The 22,784-nt window shown below is 31.9% G+C and overlaps 4 protein-coding genes across 7 annotated transcripts; 3 read left to right on the top strand and 1 right to left on the bottom strand.

Annotated features, from left to right (window-relative positions):
• Positions 1–6,075: 6,075 nt before the first annotated feature.
• On the top strand, positions 6,076–8,151 carry LOC108546266 (uncharacterized). Its single transcript, XM_017898254.1, has 3 exons — positions 6,076–6,240; positions 6,627–6,838; positions 7,443–8,151. Exons 1-3 carry the CDS (start codon positions 6,076–6,078, stop codon positions 8,149–8,151), a joined length of 1,086 nt encoding a protein of 361 aa, XP_017753743.1.
• A 1,191-nt stretch (positions 8,152–9,342) lies between these two features.
• Positions 9,343–13,698, top strand: LOC108546310 (WD repeat-containing protein 60). The gene is made up of 16 exons (XM_017898321.1): positions 9,343–9,397; positions 9,701–10,414; positions 10,475–10,594; positions 10,671–10,840; positions 11,004–11,151; positions 11,215–11,355; positions 11,409–11,549; positions 11,632–11,937; positions 12,023–12,195; positions 12,272–12,491; positions 12,607–12,758; positions 12,828–12,976; positions 13,043–13,101; positions 13,165–13,319; positions 13,384–13,516; positions 13,576–13,698. The coding sequence occupies exons 1-16, from the start codon at positions 9,386–9,388 to the stop codon at positions 13,696–13,698; spliced, it is 2,916 nt and encodes a 971-aa protein (XP_017753810.1). The 5' UTR covers positions 9,343–9,385.
• A 417-nt stretch (positions 13,699–14,115) lies between these two features.
• Tsf3 (Transferrin 3) lies at positions 14,116–21,645 on the bottom strand. Of its 4 annotated transcripts, XM_017898395.1 has the most exons (16): positions 21,280–21,645; positions 20,345–20,441; positions 19,912–20,020; positions 19,654–19,787; positions 19,422–19,549; positions 18,953–19,097; positions 18,718–18,875; positions 18,261–18,382; positions 18,039–18,184; positions 17,451–17,697; positions 17,226–17,374; positions 16,747–16,908; positions 16,569–16,667; positions 16,371–16,486; positions 16,135–16,290; positions 14,116–14,321 (listed from the first exon to the last, which is right to left on the bottom strand). In XM_017898395.1, the coding sequence occupies exons 1-16, from the start codon at positions 21,313–21,315 to the stop codon at positions 14,151–14,153; spliced, it is 2,175 nt and encodes a 724-aa protein (XP_017753884.1). In that variant the 5' UTR covers positions 21,316–21,645; the 3' UTR covers positions 14,116–14,150. The 4 variants fall into 4 exon arrangements, with proteins under 4 accessions (XP_017753884.1, XP_017753883.1, XP_017753887.1 ...); XM_017898394.1 differs by lacking the exon at positions 21,280–21,645 and having other exon boundaries at positions 20,345–20,537; XM_017898398.1 differs by lacking the exons at positions 19,912–20,020; positions 21,280–21,645 and having other exon boundaries at positions 20,345–20,411.
• LOC108546356 (isoaspartyl peptidase/L-asparaginase) lies at positions 14,518–15,355 on the top strand. The gene is given in 3 exon segments (XM_017898400.1): positions 14,518–14,906; positions 15,013–15,209; positions 15,211–15,355. Coding segments are annotated over 3 exon segments (384 nt in total). The 5' UTR covers positions 14,518–14,761; the 3' UTR covers positions 15,253–15,355.
• Positions 21,646–22,784: the final 1,139 nt, after the last annotated feature.

The following is a 22,784-nucleotide window of genomic DNA, read 5'->3' on the forward strand; positions in this document are numbered from 1 at the left end:
GGAGATAGCTTTAGAACTCTCTAACACGGATGAAACGGATAAATTCGGTCAAATCATTTTTCCTTTACTATTAGACCAGATACCGCAACTATTCAATAAAAGTCCTTTGAAATGTTATAACTATCTCAATAGATGTTCCTTGTATTTAATTAATTAAAACTCGTAACGTATCAGGTTCATCGAGAGTATTTTCGTTCACATAAATGCACTATTTCTTCTTAATTCTCTCAATCTTGAACACATTAGTTCCATGCAAAATAGAAACCACAACTTCTTTTCCGTTACTAATTTATCATAAATCAATTATTCTTGTATTCACAGTGATATCTCAAAAAGTGTTATTTGGATCCTTGAGGACAGTGTTAAGATTCCAAGAGGAGATTCTCCACAGCGGAACTTCTTCCTTGTCACGACTTCGACTTCCCGTCGAGCCTGTTGACGTTCCGTATCACGTGCTTCTTTACTTGCATACCTTCTCACCGAAAAGATCTCCAATTCGTCGACGCTAAGGGTGGTTCCGCCTCTCCGTGCATGCGCATCTCGGAAACAAACAATTGTTCCGCCCCTGAATCGTTAGGGGTGAGCAGTCGGTAGGTAATTTAAGTGGTCAAACAAGGCAAAAGTCAAGCTGACCGACCAATCCCGAATATTGGTCCGCCAGTGATAATCACTCAGCCTTACGCACGTATCACAATTCTAATCTGTAGATCTGTTGTTATAATAGGGCTTTTCGTATCTTGAATGATTAAATGATGGAGATTAGCATCGGTATTGCGTTGAAAGTTGTTACTGATGGACATTACTGTTTATGAAATACGCTTTTAAGCTCTTTTCGTTTTGGTTTTATTTTTATTTTCTGATCCGCGGCTCGAATTAATGGATAAACTTCGGTTTCCACCTGTAAAAAATTGTAATAATGAATATTTATGATTTTTCCATACAAAGTCATAGTATAAATACATTAAGAGTCTCTTTCTTTAAATATATGGATAAGTAGTAAAATTTTCTTAGTATACTATTATTATTGTTAAGATGTTATTACAGAATAGAATTATAGAAATTTTTATAAAAGTATAATGTAGAATATGTTGTATAAAGGTAAAATTTATCTTACCGCAATTGTTGTAATACCTAATGCCACAAGAAAATGCAAAATATTATAAATATATAGTGCTGCAAAGATACAAGTAATATAAGATAATATACAAATATATGAACATAATGAGCAAATTATATAGACAAAGAAAAGGGCAAAGACAAAGTAAATACTTACATATCCACACTTTTCCTGATTTCTGGGATCAACTCTGTGCTGCTGTTGACAGTCCTTGGGCAACTCCATAACACGCCTATGGATGGCTGTGCTCTCATCTAAAGAAATTATCATATATAATTTTATATCAGTAGTCATTAGTAAACATTTTTCTCTCACTAATCATATCTAAACTTTTGTTATAAATTGTTTTAAAGCAAAATACACCTCACCTTTAAATTTTTCATCCGGTTCTCAGTTTTTAAAAGTTTAAATACAGATGATAATGTCGCATTTTCGTGTAGTACAATTTCTCCTCATCTTTTAGCAAATTATTTTACAGCATTTACCACCTCCATTTATACATACGCAAGGACATTTGTACACTATGCTAGTCCAGTATACAGAAACTGACTACATATTTCTAATGACTCTGGGACAATCGGCAGCTGACACTTTCATGTTACCTACGAATGTTTAATGTGTCGGTAATTATTATGAAGTAAATTACACGACCAGGTAGCCAACATCAAATGGGGGAACTGCAACATTAATGAGCTCAACTCGGAGCTAAAATTGTTTCTATTCGACCTCAACAATGTCGCAACCCCCGTCGTTCGTCCGACATGGATGGCAATTAATGGTCAAAAGATCGAGTGCTTTCTGCCAGAGTTAGCTGTACTGCAACGGAGCAACCAGGTCCTTTGACCTTCGCGTGTATATTACTATGTATTGTACAAAATAATCGATTCAGAATAATCAAAAAATATTAATAATATTAATAATTAAATTACCAAACAGATTCTAATTTTTAATTTTTTTCGATGGAGCTAATGTCTAACTTAAATTAATAACAAATGTGTTTCTGAACCCGTGATGCAAGTGTTTAAAAAATATTAATCTAAAAACGAATATAGCGTACTATAGATAAATAAATATTTTGTGCCATATTTTCTCCAATTTTCCTGTAATTTGCCTAAAAGAAATTTATAAGGGCTCACCAGTATCTTCTTATCGAATCAACTTCTGTAGATGAAATTAAATTTCTTTTAAGTATAATGAATTCAACATTCGTTGTACATACTTAATTTTTTGTGGATACACTTAATTTTTATCAGATTTATAGTATTAGATCTTGCTTCTTTCTTTAACGAAAGTTGAATAGTAACAGTGGATACGTAATTGCACGAAAGATGGTTAGAGGTGCGACGGTGATTTACGGGATAGCGTGTCGTTTTCGTATACGAAAAAAGGGAACGAGCAGCGTGGATTATATTGCCTGTTCAAATTTAACTTGGGGGGGGCTCACCGCGGGTTAAATAACGCCATTTGTTATCGTAATATCTAATTTAGCGTTGAAGGGTGATGCGCCCACCGCCATGTGGCCCTGATCTCACGAGGTCGCGGTACAGGTGTCTTAGGAACAGTTTAGCTTCCACAAGTTTACCAGGTGTATCTGTAAGAAGCCGAATGAATCATTCTCAGACCTACTTTTAAACATACAACTTATTCTAGTAATTTTTACAATATTTCACTTACATTTATCTTTTATCTGGTAACCTTCTTTATCATTACATAAGTATTTTTATATCCTTTACAAACACCAAGTACAAACGTATCAATATATGCCTTGGATCAGATTGTTTATTTAATATTTCCCATTTCTTATCTAAAATTTAAAAAAGAAACTATGTGCTCGTTTTAAGAACAAGTAATTATCATTTCATAATGGTAATCATCCATCTATAGTGGTACCAATGAAAGAAATGCCTGCTAATCGATTCCATCATGTCTGACGTTTTCCCAGTGAAACAAAAATAATCAACAAGATCTGTCCTGACATTACGAACCGCGTTCTCGTCGCACTGTCGACCGCTCGTAATGATTATGCGGCTGGATTCGCGATAGCAAACGCCCTCACGGCTTTTGCTCGCTTGGTCTCCGCTCGTGCGAACCCAAACACCTGTCCACGACCAGCGAGTAACGTGACATCACGTCATGTGACCTCCTGAGCCCCGGTCGCGTCCCGAAACCCCTTAGATCACCCATGACGCCGCCGCGACCTCTAGCTAATCCGCGTAATCGCAATCCTGGAAACAACGGATTACACACCTAAACGATATCTTTGTGTCGCCATTGCATTTTACGTGCTGTTGCCTCAACTCTTTTAATATTGAATATACCAGAGTTCCCATTTAATCCTCTTAAGTATTACTTTTTATCCTAGAAAATGATCACTAAAATTAATCTGTTATCAGAAATCAACGTATGCCAAGTAATTATATCATTTAATAGAATATATGAATATAAGAATATTTACTATTTTCATTAACGAATCATTTTCATCTGATAATGTCAAAGAAGCTTGGTACTTTTATTGTTTGAAATATAATAATTCCTATATTGAAAGAAGTTAAAGAGATCCTAAAATTTCATATTATTCTGAGTCCAAGGCACAAACAACTCAACCGGAGAAGCTTCAACAAGTATTTTTTGTCATTCTACGAGCAAAATGTTTATTCTCTCTGTTCGTAAGTGGTGGATATGAAAGAAGATCACGCACTATCCCACGTGTCGTACACCTAGAAGCGACATCATGGCGAAGGGGTCGCGTGTTTAGCCCTTAATTTCATCCACCGTTTACCATCTTCGCGTAGGAAGCACGGATTCCTCTTTCACCCTCGCACAAAGTCACGTATTCGTGACGCCCGTTGTTTCACAACTCGAGCAAAGTTATCTCATCAAGTCGTCACGAGGACGCCCCTCTTCGTCGGCAAAAGACGCGATTAAACTTTTCTTACTTCGCTCAATTTGCCTATTTACCACTGGTTCCCACTACGTTCTGCGTTCCTTCTACGTATTTCGTGTCAGGTGTGTACTGATTAGCAGGTTTCCGTTTTCGTTACTTCGTTTACGCTTTCTTTGCGCGGGAACTATTGTCTGCGATAAAAAATTAACATGTCGATGTTTGTTTCTTTCCTTGAGTTACCAAAGTTATTTTAAAGCAACGTGAATCATTTCATATTTGGTTGAATTTACTTGTGAACCCTATTATTTAGTCCCTATGTTTAATCCTGAAAAGATTGAGAACCAATTTGTATAAAAGGATAATATATTTTATTTAAAAATGGCGTACAATTATTTAATTACTATTAATTTATTTTTACTGTTTCTCCTTTCTCTTCTAGATTAGTAACCTCTTAAATCTTACAGTTTCTTCCAGAGGTTATTTACTTTAGTTTCTCCATCAATTTTCTCACGAATTAATTTTAAATGCTGTTAGATTAAAAAGTATTATAAAATATAATAATACTGTGACTCTTCAATTGTCGGAAGTTAATCAGTTAGGTTATTTGGTCCCGTGAGGCATAGAAGGAATATACAGCCCTTCGGTTCCCAGGCTGTTGGCAAATTGTGGCTTACCGCGCTGGCACGGTTCTTATCCGCACTCGTCCAAGTAATACTTGGCCAAATGGCTCGTCACTATTATCAGATGCGAAACAACAATCAACGCCTTTGAGATATTCTAAATGGAGCAACGGAAACTTAAACTGGTTTGATTCTTGATAGTTCCTTCTTTAAATGTTATTTCCTGAAGCTCTCCGGATTCTAGGTATTACATTAGTTATTTCTAGAGATTTTATCAAATAATTGTAACATAAGTAAAGATTTCCCAGAAGACATTATACTTTTATATAAGTAATCCTTCTTCTTTTTTTAATAGATACCTAGAAAAATTAAAAATATCATAAAGATTAAATGCTCAAAAAAAATACTTTTCAACAATCTTAATCAATGAAAAGTCACCAGAAGTATCATTATTATCATGCTATTAATTTTAATTTAATTTAATGGCCATTATTATGCTATTTTGTACATCCAGATGTAAATATATTCTGCATAAGAGAACGACCATTTCTTCTTTGCAGCATACATGTTGAATACCACAACAAAAGGATAGAAGAAGAATGGTGGAATTCTATTACACGCTAATGTTGAGACAATAATTCATAGTGATTTGCAATACAACATTATTATTAAAATAAAAGCATACCACTTCCGTGTACGCTCAGACATTGCTCAGTGACAGCTTCTTATTAATATTTTACTCATACAGTTCTCCCACCAGCGATCAAATGCTCCTCCTATTTTTTCCTCTCCATTCCAACATACCGCCCTCAGACTGTAGCATGTACATGTAGTGTAATTTCAATTGCAAATCGATACTGACACGTGGAAAACATGGTTTCAGACGAAACCCGTAAGCTCATGTAACTCTCTAACTAAGATGGATCCGATACGTTTTAGAAAATGAGATAACATTGTCTTCTTTTTGATGTAGTCGCAGGATTGTATAGTATAATACTGATAAATCTGTAAGAATGTTATCATTATTATTCTTATTCATACTATAACGAATTCAGTGATATATGACTCACTAACATTAATATTAAGGATATAACATAATATAATAGAAATGAACGATAATGATAAAAAATAGACAAATAATTTTAATTCTAGTTAAATTAACTAAACATCTTAAAATATTTCATTGTCTTTATTTCATGTTTTCGTTATATCCTTTTTCTGTTAAATTTTTTCACATATCTAACTGGTATCTATTTATTAAAAAATATACCTGACTCTTGTAAAAAATATAATTGTTCCAAATGTATTATTATCATTATACAGCTTTCTTAAAGATAATATACCATGAAGGTATCTCAATAAACGATTATCTTCAAATTCACATGTATGATAGCCATATGCATTGTTTTCCTTACATTTAATATGCTTTTTATTAGTGATTTTTTATACTGAGAATGGACAATTCAAAACGAAGAACGTTATCGGACGAAGAGGCGAATAGGATACTCGATGAAATCCTTGAAGAAGACGAAAAAGAAAATTTAGACGATAACGATGAAGATAACGTTGACGAATCCAAATATTGTGCAGCACCTTGCTCAAAAGAAGATCCCGTTGTTGTAAAGGTCCAATCGAATCTATAAAGAAACAAAATTTTCAAAAACTTATATTATTTTCTAATCATTTTTTGCGATTCTTTAAAACTTTTTAACGATCCTTTAACAATTTTTTGATAATATTTAAAAATGATGAAAAGTTCATTTGCAAAATTATATCGAAACAAATTTCATTGTTACACAAATTTCCACAATAAATATTTCAATCTATCATACTAATTGCATTTTAATAATAGCAATTATACAATATTTATTATTAATTTCAACTTCTCGAGTCTTCATCCTTAACTTGATATCAATATAATGAATTTATCGTTAATAGATCTCCATATCGAACATCAAATTATAGATATTATGAACTCCATTTTCATATACATCATTCTTTACAGAAATTTTGCGAGTGCATGCGTATAGCTGAACATTCGTCACGATTCTCTCTGCGCGTAATGGAAGCAATGAGATGGTTACAGCGCCAAGAAGATGACCTGCTACCGACCTCCTCGGTGGAGGATATCGTCGGCTATATTCAAGTGAATTATCGCGACGACGGTGACCTTTACGCTCAGGTGCGAACCGCGCTGAAACAGGTCTGTTCCCAAGGGTTAGTTCTGCGTCAAACGAAGCGAAACAGCCGGTGCAGGCGAAAATTGTGTCTCGCGTGAGACACGATCGCGTTTCAAGGCAACTGCAAACCGTTTATCTCGCTCGCAGACCGTGCATCTATCGACCAGTTTAGTTCAGGCTGTTAAATGTAACGCTTCCATCAGTTCATTTCACTCAATGAAAAATCATTTTTCTCCCATACGCTTTCAATATTCCTTTATTTAGGGGGCCTAAGAAAGAACCTTCGCTTGCCGAGACTTGTAGAGTTACTGTGGACAATAAAGAAAAGTTATTGGGTTAATGATATATAGATATAATAATAAGTATAAAATTAGTGTAAGTATAATAGTAATGCATACAATAGTATCAGTATAAAGTTAATACAAGTATAATAACAATATCTTCTTATATTTAACCTATCTACCATTACTGCACAAAAATTTTATAGGCTATTAAGTAAATCAGTGTAAATTGTAAGATCTTGTAACTTTTAAAGATTTTAAAAATGGATGATAATTTTTAAATAATTATTCTAATGACTTCTTGAATAATTAATAATTAATTATCGCTTCTTTTTATTTATTCATAAATTTCTGTGTTAGATTCGTCATGGAATTATTAGAAAATGAATACCACTTAATCGGTCCAAATGCGATCTCAATGAATCAAGTCACTTGCTTGAATGATCGAAAGGATTGCTCATTGCCTGCGTTAATTAAGAAAAGAAAACGCGATGACGAAGATAACAATTGCAATTGTGAAACAACATCTGACGAGGAGCCAGAACTTCCAAGTAAAAATCGAAGAGTTTCAGCCAATGAATCGAGAACAACTTCCCGAAAACAAGAGAGACGTGGAAGGGATATTTCAACCGGAGAAACACAAGAATGTTCTTGCAGCACGACCTCGACAGACGAAAACGTAAACCAATGCGTATGCGAGAATGAAATGCACAAAAGTGCAAAAGATAATTCAAGAAAACAAAGAAGTGTGGCAAATGTAGTAGAAAATCTTGACAGAACGATAAATAAAAAAGGACAAACAGGGACAACTCATATGTCATTGATGGATTCTTCGAGAAGAAGAAATAATCATAGAAGAAAGAGTACAACAGAAATTGGCGATAGCACAAGGACAGAAAATAGCATATTAAATGAGAAATTATCGGATAATGCTGAAAATATTCACGACGCATTAAACGAGATTTCCCCTTCGAGATCCAAAAAGCATCGAAAAGAATTAAAAGAATGGATTAAACGTTGCCAAGAAAAGTGTAAAGAACAAGAGAATCGACGAACCACGAACAATTAAACACGTGACTCTTCTAAACATAATTTCGATTTTAATAACAGCTGTCCAAGATAAAATACTTTTTAATTAATCGACGAGAAATCGTTCTTTAACCATTCTCCAATTTTTATGATGAACCTTTTATATCACATTTTTGTCATACACAAATTTGTATAAATTCTGGCAAATATACAATAAACTGCTTCTCGTACCTCTGTTTCCTTTTATACTTATTTCTTTATTATTGTATGTTTAGTTTTATTCTTTTCTTTTTTTTTTTTTTTTTTTTTTTTTTTTTTTTTTTTTTTTTTTTTTTTTTTTTTTTTGTTTATGTCCATTATTTCCCGTCGAAAGTGTGACGTAATGTCAAACATGCAGAAAGTCGCAGAAACTTTCCGGTTCGGTCGGTAGGAATCAAATATCCAGAATATACAGCAAAAGAAAGGGCATCCTTTATGTAAGATCTTATTCCATTAACATCTATAAATTGAAAAATATATATATTAAAAGTAAATTAAAGAAGCTAAATAAAATGTAATTAATAATCGAAATTTATATCTACATTCATGTATACCTACACTTACGTGAAGGATATATAATTCTTTTCCTTGCATTTTTTTTTCGGAACTTACTACATGCATTATTATGCTGCTTTCGTATGCTGTCAATGTATGCGATCTTTCTTAAGTATTTATATACTAAGTCAGAAACTGTCAATTTTTGATCATGCAATCGAACAAAATTTTGGTCAGTGTTTTTATTATTTTTGTTTCGAAACCCAAATATATTCATGATTATTAATGATTACAGAAAATCATCAATCTCGTTAATTTCTCTTCCTTAACTTCCTGCTTTTCAATTTTTCCGTTCTTGTTGTTTTACATCGAATAACCTTTGTTTCTTAATGTCATATTGTCTATTTTCTAATATCTGATCCATTTAGAAAGAAAATAAGTATAGAAAGCGGAATCTTTATAAAGATTTTCATGTAACAGATAACATAACACTATTTAATTTAATACAATATTTGTAAAAAGAGAATTACTTTGTTTGTATAATATATTCACAGTCAAGTTTACTGCGACACATGTCAAATAACGAATTTATTTATAACTTTTTATCGATAGATGGTACAAATTTCTTTTACAATATGTAGTTTCATAAACAGCTACATGTAGCGCTGTCAGGACAAAGATAATAGTTTACATCATGGTGGTCTCATAATAACTGTCAACATTAATTACTTGGAAGAATAATGTCTCATAAGGTGGTATTTCATTATGATTAAAGAACATTCTCTTTTATATTTTTTGTATCAGTTCGTTGAACGTACATAATTACTTGAAAATTACTTAAATTATAATTTTACGAAACTCATTTCAGCTGAGTGCATATTGACTAACAACCTCGAATTTATTGACTTTTTTAAACGATATGCAATGGATACGCGAATAAAATGACATTAAATCATATGTGTATTTTTAGTAGCATTTTTATAATCATATACAAAATTGTAAAATTTTAAAATACAATTGAGAAACCAAAAATTGTTTTCATTATTTTATTTCAGGGAGCAATTAAAAAAGGTTCAATTAACAGGGATGGGCAACAAATCAACACTAAATCCAAATCAAAAAATTCGTCAGTCCTTAAAGACTTAGAAGATTATGAGAAAGTAGATTTAAAACTGACAAAAACTCGTGAAAAAAGAAAAGAAGTAGACAATCACACAAGATTAACACAAAATGTACAATCAAGCAAAAGCAGTGTAAAACATTCTATTCGATCTCCTAAAAGTATCTCTGTCAAAGAAACTTTATCCTCAACATCCAAATCAAATGTTAATAATTCTAAAATGTTATCAAAAAGTATATTAAATTCTAAAACATCAATTGATCCTACAAAAAAATCAAGTACTAATGCTATAAAAGGTAGTAAAAGTAGCAGTGGAAGAATACAAAGTAATTATTCAGAAAAGAGAGGACTGAGTACAATATATATACCACAATCACTTACAAGTAAACTTAATGCTAAATTAAATAAAAGTGCCAATTATGCATCAAAAAGAAAAGAACAAGACAAAATACATTCAAATACATTAGTGGAAACTACATCAAAATTTAGACAATGCAGATTATCTAGGACATTGAGTCCAAGTGAAGTAAAAATGTTACATTTTACTACAAATATACCAAACTCTTCAGAGGACTTAGACCAAAATAATAAAAAGCAAGCAGAAGCACTTCAAGCAGACAATGAAGATGATTATGAAGATGATTTTGAGGTATAATAATATAATATGTACATAGTTTATAATTTAGTTTTAACTTCAATTGTTTTATAGGAGTATGAATCTGATTTTCAAGAATGTACAGATAGTGAAACATCTGAAGTTAGTGAAGAAACAAGCAGTAATCATACTATTTTACCACTGGATCCAATTGAATTACAAACTACAAAACAAGTATTAACTTTAATATTATTATAAGATAGTATTAAAAACAGTAATATTTTTATTTCAAGTTACCACTTTATCATAGCGCAAAACTGTGGATAGTTCTGAACAAAAAGAAGAAGAACATATGCATGATTCTGGTCATTATGAGCTTACAGAAGCAAGGAAGAGAGCAGCAAGAATAGAATCAATTGCAAATGACCCTAAGTTATCCGCTCTTCTTGAGATAAAACAACCCATTAATAAATCATATAGGTTTGTTTTAAATAGAATCAAGTTTCAAGATGATTAAACAATTTTTGTTGTACAATATGTATCATTTTCTCATTAAATAATTATATATTTATTAAGTAGTTATTGAAGTAATATTTATTTTAATAGAAATTTATTATATATGTATGTACACTTTTTTATATAGTGAGGATAGATTAGAGAATAAATCATTACCATTATCTACTGATGAAGGATTTGAAGATAGTCGTTCCGGTGATTTTACAAAATCACCACCTCTCTCGCAAATTTCTTTTATTGATTTTCGTAAAAACAAAGAAGAACAGAAAACAAAGGTAATACGTTCATTCGAAATAACTGAATTGTTTGTTAATAATTTTATTTGTTTTTATTTTCAGAAATGCAGGAAAATTTTAAATAGAGGTGAAGAACTATTAGAGATGATAAAATTAGATGTCATGGAGTGGTCACTTCTTGAATGTTCACCTATACCATATGAAGAATTCATTAGAAACTATGGGAAATCAAATGCTCAACAAGTATGTTAATGTGAGTTATTGTTAATTACAAAATTAATATTTTCTATTTTCAGATATGCACGCAAACTGGTGAAGATAATATTGATATAGAAACACAAACAGAGAAAATTATATTTAAAAATAAGTGGACTCAATTTCCAATAACTTGTAGAAAAAATTTACAAACCAAAAAAGATTTAGACTTATTTCGTATGGTACGTGATCTTATTATTTAATTTATAATATATTGGTAATTAAATCCATAGATAGATTTTTGTAAAATATAATTTTTTTTAGGATCAAATTGGAGTTGGCAGTGACAATGATGTAGAAATTATAAACTACTCGTTATCACAATCGTTTGATGTATTGCGATTAAGTGATTTTATGAATCGTGCAGGAAAGGTAATGTTATCATTATTGGAAGAAAGACGATCTGGTGGCAACCTGTTTAAAAACGAAGAAGAAATACCATTTAGTGACGGTGTTGTTAAACTTTCCATAAATTCCGTAACATTTCTAGCTGGTAGAGCAGTGACGATAATTCATTATTCTGAAGTAATAAATCAAATTTTACTGACTATTCATTCTTCAGTCGAAGAAGTAAGAATTACTTCTTGATAAATAAAATATAATTAAAAAATTAGATACAATTTAAAGCAATAAAAAAATGTAACATTTTATACAGGAAATCGAGACATCTAGTAAACAAGACTATATAACCGATTGTTATATCGGTTGCATCTGGAATATTTCTCAACCGTCGATGCCAATTAAATTATTGTATTCTACCTGCCCTATTACTGCATGTTGTTTCCATTCATCAAATTATAACATCGTATTTGCTGGTCTTGAAGATGGGTATATTGTTTTGTTGCTTATCTACAATTTTTCTAATGTGTATAATGTGGGAATAACAAACACTTTTAAACACCAGATCGATAAGTCTTTGGGATCTAAAAGAAGATGAAATGTGGCATCAGAAAGTAACAGATAAAGCCAATGATTTAGATTGGACAATACGAATGCCTACATATACAACAGCGACGAATGAAGAAGTAAATGCTTCTGCTACTCGAATTGTTGCAATACGTATATTGTCTAAAATTGAAGAAAAATCATTAGAGCGGCGTAACAATAAATTTGTACCGATACAGGTTTGTTAAAATTAGTATACACATTATATGTTGTGACGTGAATAATGTGTTAATTACTGACATTTATATCAATTATTTGTTTAACATTAATTATTAATATTACTTATAATAATAGATATGTAGTTTAAATGAAAATGGTTCCATTGTTATATGGAGTGCTTTACATAATATGGGCAAAAATATCGATGATTTAGGACTATCATATTGGGGTAGTATAAAACTTGTTAAAAGCCAAGAACTATTTTTACAATCTAATCATAAAAAAAAGTAAATATTCCGTAATAACTTTTATTACTTATTAAACTTTGGCTTTATTAAAATCTTTTAATTCCTTAGAAGGATCAGTGCAGCAACCTTCATTGATATGCATGTAGATTGCATTAATAGTAATAATCTTTATATTGTCACTAACAGTAGCAGTGTTTTGCATGGTACTTGTATTGGTAACAAAGCTAATCCTGCTCTATATACAAAGTTGGATACTAGTAAGTTATTAATAATACATTAACATTAATTTGTTCATTATTAATTTACTCTTTTTGGTATTTCAGGTGTCTGTGGAAACGTAACTTCTATAGAAATCTGTCCCTTTGAACAGTCATTTTTTTTGGTAAAACTTTTACTTATGCTTACTGTCGTAGTTTTTACTTTTTAAAGTAATCTTTTATCACAGGTCAGTTGTGATGATGGAACAATTCGATTGCATTCTTTAAATACTGAGAAGCCAATATTACAATTAAAAGATGAAAACAATACATGTATGAATAAATCAGTACAATGGTCAAGGTCAAAACCATTTACATTTTTTGTATTAGACAGTAAATCATGGTAAGGAAAAATAAAAAAAAGTGACTTAGGTGATTTAAATAATTTCTGTATACTAATATTTTAGCATACATGTATGGGATTTAAGCAATAGTGATATATATCCAACATACAGAATAAACATGCAAAAAAGTGGATCTATAAGAAGTATGCAATTGTCATACTGTAAAACAAAGCGTGATATGTCTCATCAATACTTGGTATGTTAATTTTTCCAAATTGCGATTTATAAAAATACAATAATGTTATCTCTTTTTAGGCATTTGGTACAGAATCTGGGGATGTAGAAATACATAAACTAAGAACGAATTTTTATTATTCCAAAAAAGAAGATTATTTACAGGAATTAAATACTTTCATGCGATATGTAGCGATTTTATAATTAAGATAAAATTATCAATAGAAGTAGCTCAAAGGAATTGAATTTTTATATACTTCCAATGGATTGAAACAGACTTTGTATACCTTGGATACCTATTTATATTTTTAAAGTAAAGGATACATACATTAATCCTATAATCATGGTGTATGCGTGCATTTAAAAGTATTTTTTCAATTGTTATGTCACTTTAATGGGCAAATATCGCAAGTTGTAAAAAAATATTATTTATTTTGCACGTTATTCACGTTAATTCACAAAAATGAAACCGTCCATTAATTATATACACTTCATAGTTTTATAATGTAAAGAAATATTTAAATAATATATCCTTCAAAAAAGAAAAAACATTGTTCTGTAATAAATTTTATATTATTCTAAGTATCACTTTAACAAAACAAACTTATACAATGATGGGAGTAAAAATGTTTATATTTAGACATACTGTAATTTACTTAACACAGAAATAAAAATATATATAAAATATATATAAAAATTATGTTACTATAATGGAAGATCAGTCCTTTTACGCCGCTACAATGTTTCATGAGATCGTTAACAATATCTGGATAAGACGTTACTTGTTGAATCTGATGAACTTCTAATTGTAAATGTTGCGTATCTTCCTGTAAAAAAAAACTGCATTTGTTTTATATATTTCTTATTAATCTATACTAAATACTTAATTTAAATAAACCTATATTCTTTCGTAAAATTTGATGTTATACATTCATAATGTGTGATTACTGTTCTTGGATCGATCAAATTTTAGCGAGAATTAAATCCGAGTCAAAATCAGAGAAAACGAAACGTCGTGTCTATGTAAATCCGGTTATAATAGTTCATGGAGGTGCGGGAAAAATTCCCCGGGAGAAACGTAAACACATGCTTCTTGAGGTTTGTGAAACATTAAGTACTGTAACAAGGGTGTTCATAAATCATATTTAATTACAAAAAAGAACATATTAATCAACTTCAATAGGTTAAAAATGCGGCCATTGAAGCATACAGTGATCTTATCAACGGTCGGTCAGCTGTAGATGCAATAGAAAAAGCTATTTCTTATATGGAAAGCAAACCATTTTTTAATTGTGCAAAAGGAGGTTGTTTAGATGTTAATGATGAAGTTGTCACGGATGCTGCTATTATGACGCCACATGGTGCTGGATGTATCGGTGCTGTTCGTGACATAGAACATCCTATTTCTTTAGGTTTGTTTGTATAATATGCGACAATGTATATTTAAAAAAAACGATGGAAATAAATACTTCGAAGTATTATAGCGATAATTAGCTAAAAATAGCACGGATCTTACAGCAAGAAAGGTATTAGAAAACACAGAACATATATTAATTGTTGAAAATGGAGCACAAAAATTTGCTTTGGCTAACGGAATTTCAATTTTACCGCCCGGTACTTTAAACATGCGCGAGTCTCTGACCTCATTTATGGAGGCATTCGAATCAGTAACGTGTTGCATAAATGAAGATCATGAAAACGAATGGGAAGATGATGGCAAAGACGAAAAAGAAATGTGTGATTCAGATTGTGTTATAAATCGATCCATAGAAGGAGAATATTCTTATTGTGCATTATCTAGCGATTCACCAGATTGGGATGAACCGATAATTTTACAGGTATCTAAAATATTTCCACGCTAACATTTTTGCTGTAATATTATATTAGAATTTTTGCATATTTTTAAATTATGTATCATTTTTCATTCGTATGTGTCATTTGAATTTGATAATTCACACAATACATTCTCAAATTTCAAATAATACGATTATAAAATATTAATATTAGGCTGGTGCAGTTGGGGTAGTTGCATATGATCGTAAAAAAAGAATTGCGAGTGGAACATCAACAGCAGGGGAACCTGGAAAGCCGGTTGGTTTTGTAAGCGCGATTGGTACAGTAATTGGTTGTGGAATTTACACAGATGAACATGGCTGCACTTCTGTTTCTGGTAACGATACAAGTATCTATTGTTATGCACCGGCACGAAAAATAATTAGGAAGTTATCTGAAGATATATCGATAAGCACCGCGGTAAATACAATGCTACAGGACTTTGAAAAAGAAACAGGAGACTCTCATATAGGCGCCATTACTTTAAACGCGAAAGGCGAGCCTTATATTTCCTTCAGATGCACGCATTTCCCATGGGCATTTTGTTCTAAAGGTTACGTTTATTACGGAATGTCGCGAAATGAAAAGTATTGGGAAAAGATAACTATACTCGAACGGCCTCTAGACTGTATGTGCATAAGCTCCGATGAAGATTAAACAAATATTAATTTTATGTGTTATATCTCACGCAAATTTACTTGTATAAATATTTATTTTTGATAATATTAATATTTTTATTTTTAATTGTACTTACGTTATTGATATCTAATTATTTAAAAATAATTATGATATTATATTCTCACGTACCGGAAATATAATGCTATGATTTGAATCGTATATTCCATACATAGAGAACGCAGGTGTTGAACCCTTATAGGTGCTTCCGAAAAGTTTATCCATTTCTAACAGCATCGAATAGATTTCCTCTTGTCTCAAAACTGTCATATTTTCGTGTATTACAATCTAAAAATTAATATAGTAAATTCTATATCGTTATTTTTAATATTATTGTTAAAATATTATTCTTATTATAAAGAAATTACCGAGCTTAGCGGAGCCCACGTAAGCAAGCATGTTGTATCCGAATCAACTTCGTTAAAACATAAGGTTCGATATTTGTTGTCTCTCGCTTGAAGGCCATGTTTTTGCATGAAACTATCTAAAATGAAAAAGATAAATTTGTTCATTGTATAAATGTTAATGAATTAGCATTTATCTATTTGTTTATTTAATGTATTTACCAATATTTGCTTTGATATTCCTCAAATTGACAAAAGCTACATCTCCAACGTTAGATATCATACAGTCAAAGGCACTTAGATCTTTTCCAATCCCATTTACTACAAATTGCATTTATTTCTTTATTTAATCGAATCACGTCGTTGCACTTTTATTGTCATATAACGTATATGCTTATACCTCGTTTAGTAAAAGGTTGTAAATTATACGGCAGTGGTCCAACGCTTTCACTCAGATCAACAATGGAACTCGTTGTAAAGAAATTAGCTACCGCATCCACATCTGAACAATATGATCCTGTACCTGAGATATTCTTTAAAGCACTTATGAAAGCGTTCCATCCTACAAAGAATATGTTCTAATCATTATTAAAGAACAATTGCTCTACAAATTATTAAAGCTATTGAAAACAAATTTAAAACATTATTACTTCCCTATCATGAGATATCTAGGAACAAATTAAATATTATTAATAATAAAAAGCAGAAATCAACCTACAAGTAAAAAACTGTAATTCAATTTGTTTTTAACTCAAACTAATATTAATTGATATTTTTTCAGAGCAAGAAGAATTTGTATTTTACGTCATCCCTAAATATGTAGCAGAGAAAATTAAATAGATCTCAAAAGATCCATTGGAAAGTTGGAAACATGCTTACCGACGTCTCGATATCCCGTAAAACACGCCTTGGCTCCCTTAAGGTCTTTCAAACTCTTGAACCATGAATCCTGTTTCACAATCGCTGCGATTCTAACGAACTCGTCGTTCCTCTTGGGTACCACTTGCACGAGCGTTTTTAGACCCATCCTAAAACAGCATTCTAGACACTGTAGTGTGCTATCTTTTCTTCTCATGAATTTATACAACTCCGATCTTTGCTCACTTTCTGGCCTCCAACAGTTCCTCCGGTCTTGCAACAAATATGTCTGCACGCTCGGTCTTGAGAGCCTTTAAACAGAGCGCTCTGGTCAATTCCTGAATACAGGAAATCGCTGGTTCCACACCATACACGATCGAAGCTTCCCTAAGCCATCTACATTTGTTCTGCTCCAAGCTTGACGTGATGCACCATCTTACTCTTCTGGAAGGATGACATGTCGAACGACTGTTGGCGCTCATAAAACGGGGAACTGTGATTAAATATTACTGCTGTTAATATTGGGAAAAATGATATTACAATTTAATCCCTTTGCAGTGTAACAGAAAAAAGATTCTAATAAGTCAACACATCTTTTAAGCTATTTCTTTCATTATAAAGGGATTCGACTGGTAAAATATATACAATAAGAAGTTACTGAAAGACTTCTTATATTTTTATATTCTTATTAAAAAATTAATTTAATTTTACCTACTAAAGGCTAGAGAACAAAGTAGTTTTAAGTAAACGTAGAGTTTATAGTAATCTTTCTCAAATAAAACGAAAGTATTATTTAGAATGTTGCTCATGTTGTAATTAATCGTTGCTAATTACATCTTATTAGGAAGTCCTCCGGCGTTTCTAGAGATTCTGTGCTCACCGGCGTCGGATGATAGCTTTCCAACAATTGGCGTAGCATCCAACTGAATTTGACCGCGTCCAAGGAATTCATCAGCTTCTCCACCTTCCTTGCTACCTCTCTGGTAAAATGCAAACGTTACTCAAAAAGTATATTATTTAATAAGATCTTATTATAAGTGTTCTTTTTCTACTAACGATCTAGCAATAACCACAGGCCACGGTTTCGTGATCCATATACAAGGTTTATCAAGTTTCACAGGCCTCGTTGTACCATCCGGACAAAGATATTTATAATCTTCCTTGTTGATTTCTTCATCCTGGTTTCGTATATGGTTTCATTAATAATTTTCTGAAACTTCTTGCATCGTATTGCTCAAAATAACACATCCCAAGGTACACGGAAATTAACACCGATTTTAAAACCAATATAAAAGCAAAGCGAAAAAAAGTGACATTAATAACGATTATGTCATTGGTCTTATGCTACCGTTTAATAGCTCAAGATCACGTGTCATATAATAAAAGAATATATTAAAGAATCACGTTTTATTTGTAAGAAATGATGAAAATGTAACAATTTGGCAGTTCCATTTTTCATTGTACCTTTTCCGTGTACTTTAATTATCTCTAGCAAACTAATTCAAAGATCTACCTTGAAATGTTCTAACGTGTCATTTAATCTAACCCAGGCAATATCACCTGCGTTATCAGTGAGGCACAATAAAGCGCCTTCGCGACCATGATACTTATCATTCGTGTAACAGCCGACAGGATTGTCGCACGCGGCGCAGAGGTTTCGGTACTTCGATTCTATAAATGAGAAGATCAAAATAAAGTAAGTAAACTGTACATTATTTCCGATTTGTTTAAATTGTTCAAGTACCCACTTAATTTACTATTAAACGTGGTATCGGCAGTCCAAGGGCCAGCTATGCAGGCTGCCTCGAAAAAATTCGACAAGCCGTTCATTCGATTCTCTAACAACGTTTTGTCTAGATCACACTCTTTTGATATTATCCATTGCTCGAAGTACTATAATTGTAATAAAAATTTCTTAATGTTATTCATTTTTGCATTTTTTTAATATTGTTATATAATATGTCCAATTGTATGTTTAGCACATCTCTCATCTTAAGGAACAAGACCATATCGTTAATTCCAATTGATCAAAATTAACATAAGTTATTTAACTTTTTTTTTTTAATACGAATTATCATCGATAGTCTATTACTGATTATCGCCGCACTTCGAACGATTCAGTAGAAATCAATTAACTAATCTTCCTCTTTGAAAATTCCTAACAAAAATTTACGCAAAGATACACGGTAAGCAAGGGATAATTGTAAAAACATTAACCGTAGAGAAAGCATTGGTCCAATCGTCGGTAGTATCCAGTCCAGGATGGCAGAACCTCTTACCCTTAACGTCCCATATATTCCTCACATCTTTAGAGACTATGACTACCATCTCATAACGTTGCTTCTCTAATAAAAACGATGTAATAACAGAGGGACGTCAATTTTATCTTCTCGCATACTAATGATTGGTAAGATAATTTGAATTGTTGTTCGATTTACTTTGTAATTACCATCTGGAAATAATCTTAACTCGTTCGTGACTAGAATGTTATACTCGTTGTATGCAGACGCTGCGACCAGATCTTCCGGTTCCAGTACAGTAAAGTCAGCTTTGCCCATGGTCAACCGCCGCATGCAATTAAACCTGTATAATTCGATGTCCCGTTAAAAAAGATCAAGGTGTGAGACAAAAAGGGAAAACGGAATCGATCAATACTCTTCAAAAAGCATAAGATTTATCGATCTTCCTAGGAATTTGTTATACTCGCCTATCATTTCCTACAACACATTCTACCTGACTCCTTGAGTTTACCAATTGCGAGCAAAGTCCGCGGATCCTTTTTGTCGTGTCAACGCTCTCGACCACACATAGTTTCACTGAAACGATGGTGTTTTCTTTTTTTCTCTTTACCTTTTTTGATCGCGCAAAGGGAAATCGTGACTAATATGTTATCAGTGATGTACAAATTTCTCGACGCACAGAATAACTGGATTGTATTAGCAAAGGAAGCTTTTATAATATTCTACGACATTATTTTGTCATGATATTAAAAAGTTTGAGCAAAATCCTGTATTTACCTTGAACAATAGGCGATTAAATAGTAAAGAAGAATTTTATAATTTCTATTTTTACTTCTAATTATATGTTTTATAGAATATTAATGATACGAAGTACAATGAATGTAACGCAAAATTACTCACAATTCTCGGCGTTGATACTTTGATGAAAAAACGCAACGAAGAAGAATAAAGCGAATAATTGAGCATCCATCTTCAGCCACCTACCAACCGGCATCTTCTTCAAGAACAAATCGTAAGTCTTTAATTTCCACTTTATCAGAAAGTTCTTTAAGCTAATTACCAAAACTAATACACGATACTTTTTCATGTAACATTTTATACCAAAGGTACATTAGTATACAGAACCAGAGTATATAATGATTTCATTGTTCCAAGAATAATCACACTTATCACTCCGTGGACGAGATAAATACTCACTTACTAAACGTACAGGTATATTAAGTCCTAACGGGATTGCAGAAAGTGTTACACGGATTTTTTCTCTAAAACTTCGTGTGTAAACAGAAAATCGATAAACATTTTAATCATACGTAGTTGTTGCTATAAATAGCTGATGACTTGAAAAATATTTTGCAAGAAAGATCATGTGTCGTCTACAGGTACGATCAATCAGGTTTTCCTGTTACACCTCCTCATCTACCATATCCTTCCTCATTCTCGTGTCATATTTATGATCGTTATCATTTTAGATCGAATAAATTTTAATCAATATTTTATAAACAATCCGATTTGAAGTTTCATTAAGATCAACGTATAACGCTTCGTACAATCTCCTCGTCTAATTTTCACTATTTTATATCACTCAGAAGAAAAATCACGAAAAGTTAATTAACACAACAACGAAACGAAGCTGCAGTAACAATTCATCAATTACGAATAACAACGAAGCCTACAATAACGAATTGTTTCTATTTACGAAGCAATTTGATGGACCTACGCAAAATTCTTATTGCTATCATCTTTGAATGGGTAATGAAACGTGCGGTGACATCATCGACTGGATCTTTGATCATTGTGTAAGACTTTGATTATTCGGTATTTTTTGCGACACATACCTTCACCGTTCGAGAAAAATAGCAAATTCTCTTCATACGCAACAAAGCGCTCTCTATTTCTACCGCCAACGCGCTAAAGACGGATACTGGACGGCCAAAATAGAAAACAGTAGCGAACAGACAATGCACGGTCGGTTTCAAAGGGAATGACTACGAATTATGTGAAAAAGGTCAGCCGGTTCGGCTACATGGAGCAGCAGCAACTCTTTTCGATGATCACTTTGCAGATGAAACGGACAACTATCGGCGAATTTACCACATGGTGTACGAAACACGAGGAGGATATCTTCCCGTTTGATACGTCAACGTGTATATACAACTCCACGCAGACTGAATTAAATTGAAACTGGCTGCTGATGCGACCAAAAGTCCAGTAGGGAACTGGAATTATTGAAGCTGGTGGGGGCTCGTGCGTAATATACATGTTGGTACAGTAGATGACGTTAACGAACATGAACAATCCTGAATCAACTTATCGAACGCTTTGGAAAAATTAATTTTTATGCAATCCGTGGGAATTGAACGATAAAAGTAATGAATTCACATCGACAAAGATTTTTCATTATGTTTCGGTATTCCTTGGAAAATTGTGTTCGATTAACGCTCTGAACCCTCTAAAATTTCACAGATAATTTAAATATGCCCCTGTACGCAGTGGTTGCATGTTTTCTTTTTCATATTTTTCGTATATTTTCCTGATGAATCTTTGAGTTTCGTAATATAGATGAAAATTTGGTAAATTTAGATTTATTGCGGAAATATTTTAATATTTTAATTATTAAATAAATAAATCATCTAATAAAGTAGACTTCAAATAATTAATACATTTCTAAGCTTTCTAATAGTCATAGTCTTTTTTTATTTGAAGTTTTTAACATTTTTCTTTTATTAAATTTTTATGTTCAATATTGAATCCCAAAAGCAGTGCGAGCGTAATAAATACCGGATGGAAATGGAATAATATATTTATACAACATAAATTATATTCTATTATGTTTATTAATTATTAAGTTAGTTCGCATTGTTATATGATTACTAAAATATTTAATTTAACAATTATATTGACTAGTATAGATAAATGAATCGTATTTAGAATTGCTATCAAATACACGGCTCGCAAAGAATAGCTCTCTTCCGCAAAGTTAATTGAAAGATAACGCGAAAATTAAAATCGCGTTTATATTTTCGATAGCATCATGAAATTTTTCTTTTAATGACAATTTCTCTATGCACGTCTCCTCACGAAGAGATCTGAGTCATCCTACAATTGCTAGTGAATTACTTTGTTAATGTCACAATTGTCAGGAACGACGATTGCAAGCGAATTATTATCAACGTTATGCAGTATCGTTTCTCTTAAAACAGACACGTATATATGCTCATCATCAATATTATTCATGAAAAATCGTTCCCAAGTTGCATAAAGATAAATTCTTGAAAGTTTAAATACTCAAATTTATCATGTTTCGCATAAGTATTAAAAAATTTATATTGAAATATTTTAA

Source organism: Eufriesea mexicana, unplaced genomic scaffold (genome assembly GCF_001483705.2).
Source record: "Eufriesea mexicana isolate 0111107269 unplaced genomic scaffold, ASM148370v2 scaffold657, whole genome shotgun sequence".
Lineage (NCBI taxonomy): Eukaryota > Metazoa > Arthropoda > Insecta > Hymenoptera > Apidae > Eufriesea > Eufriesea mexicana.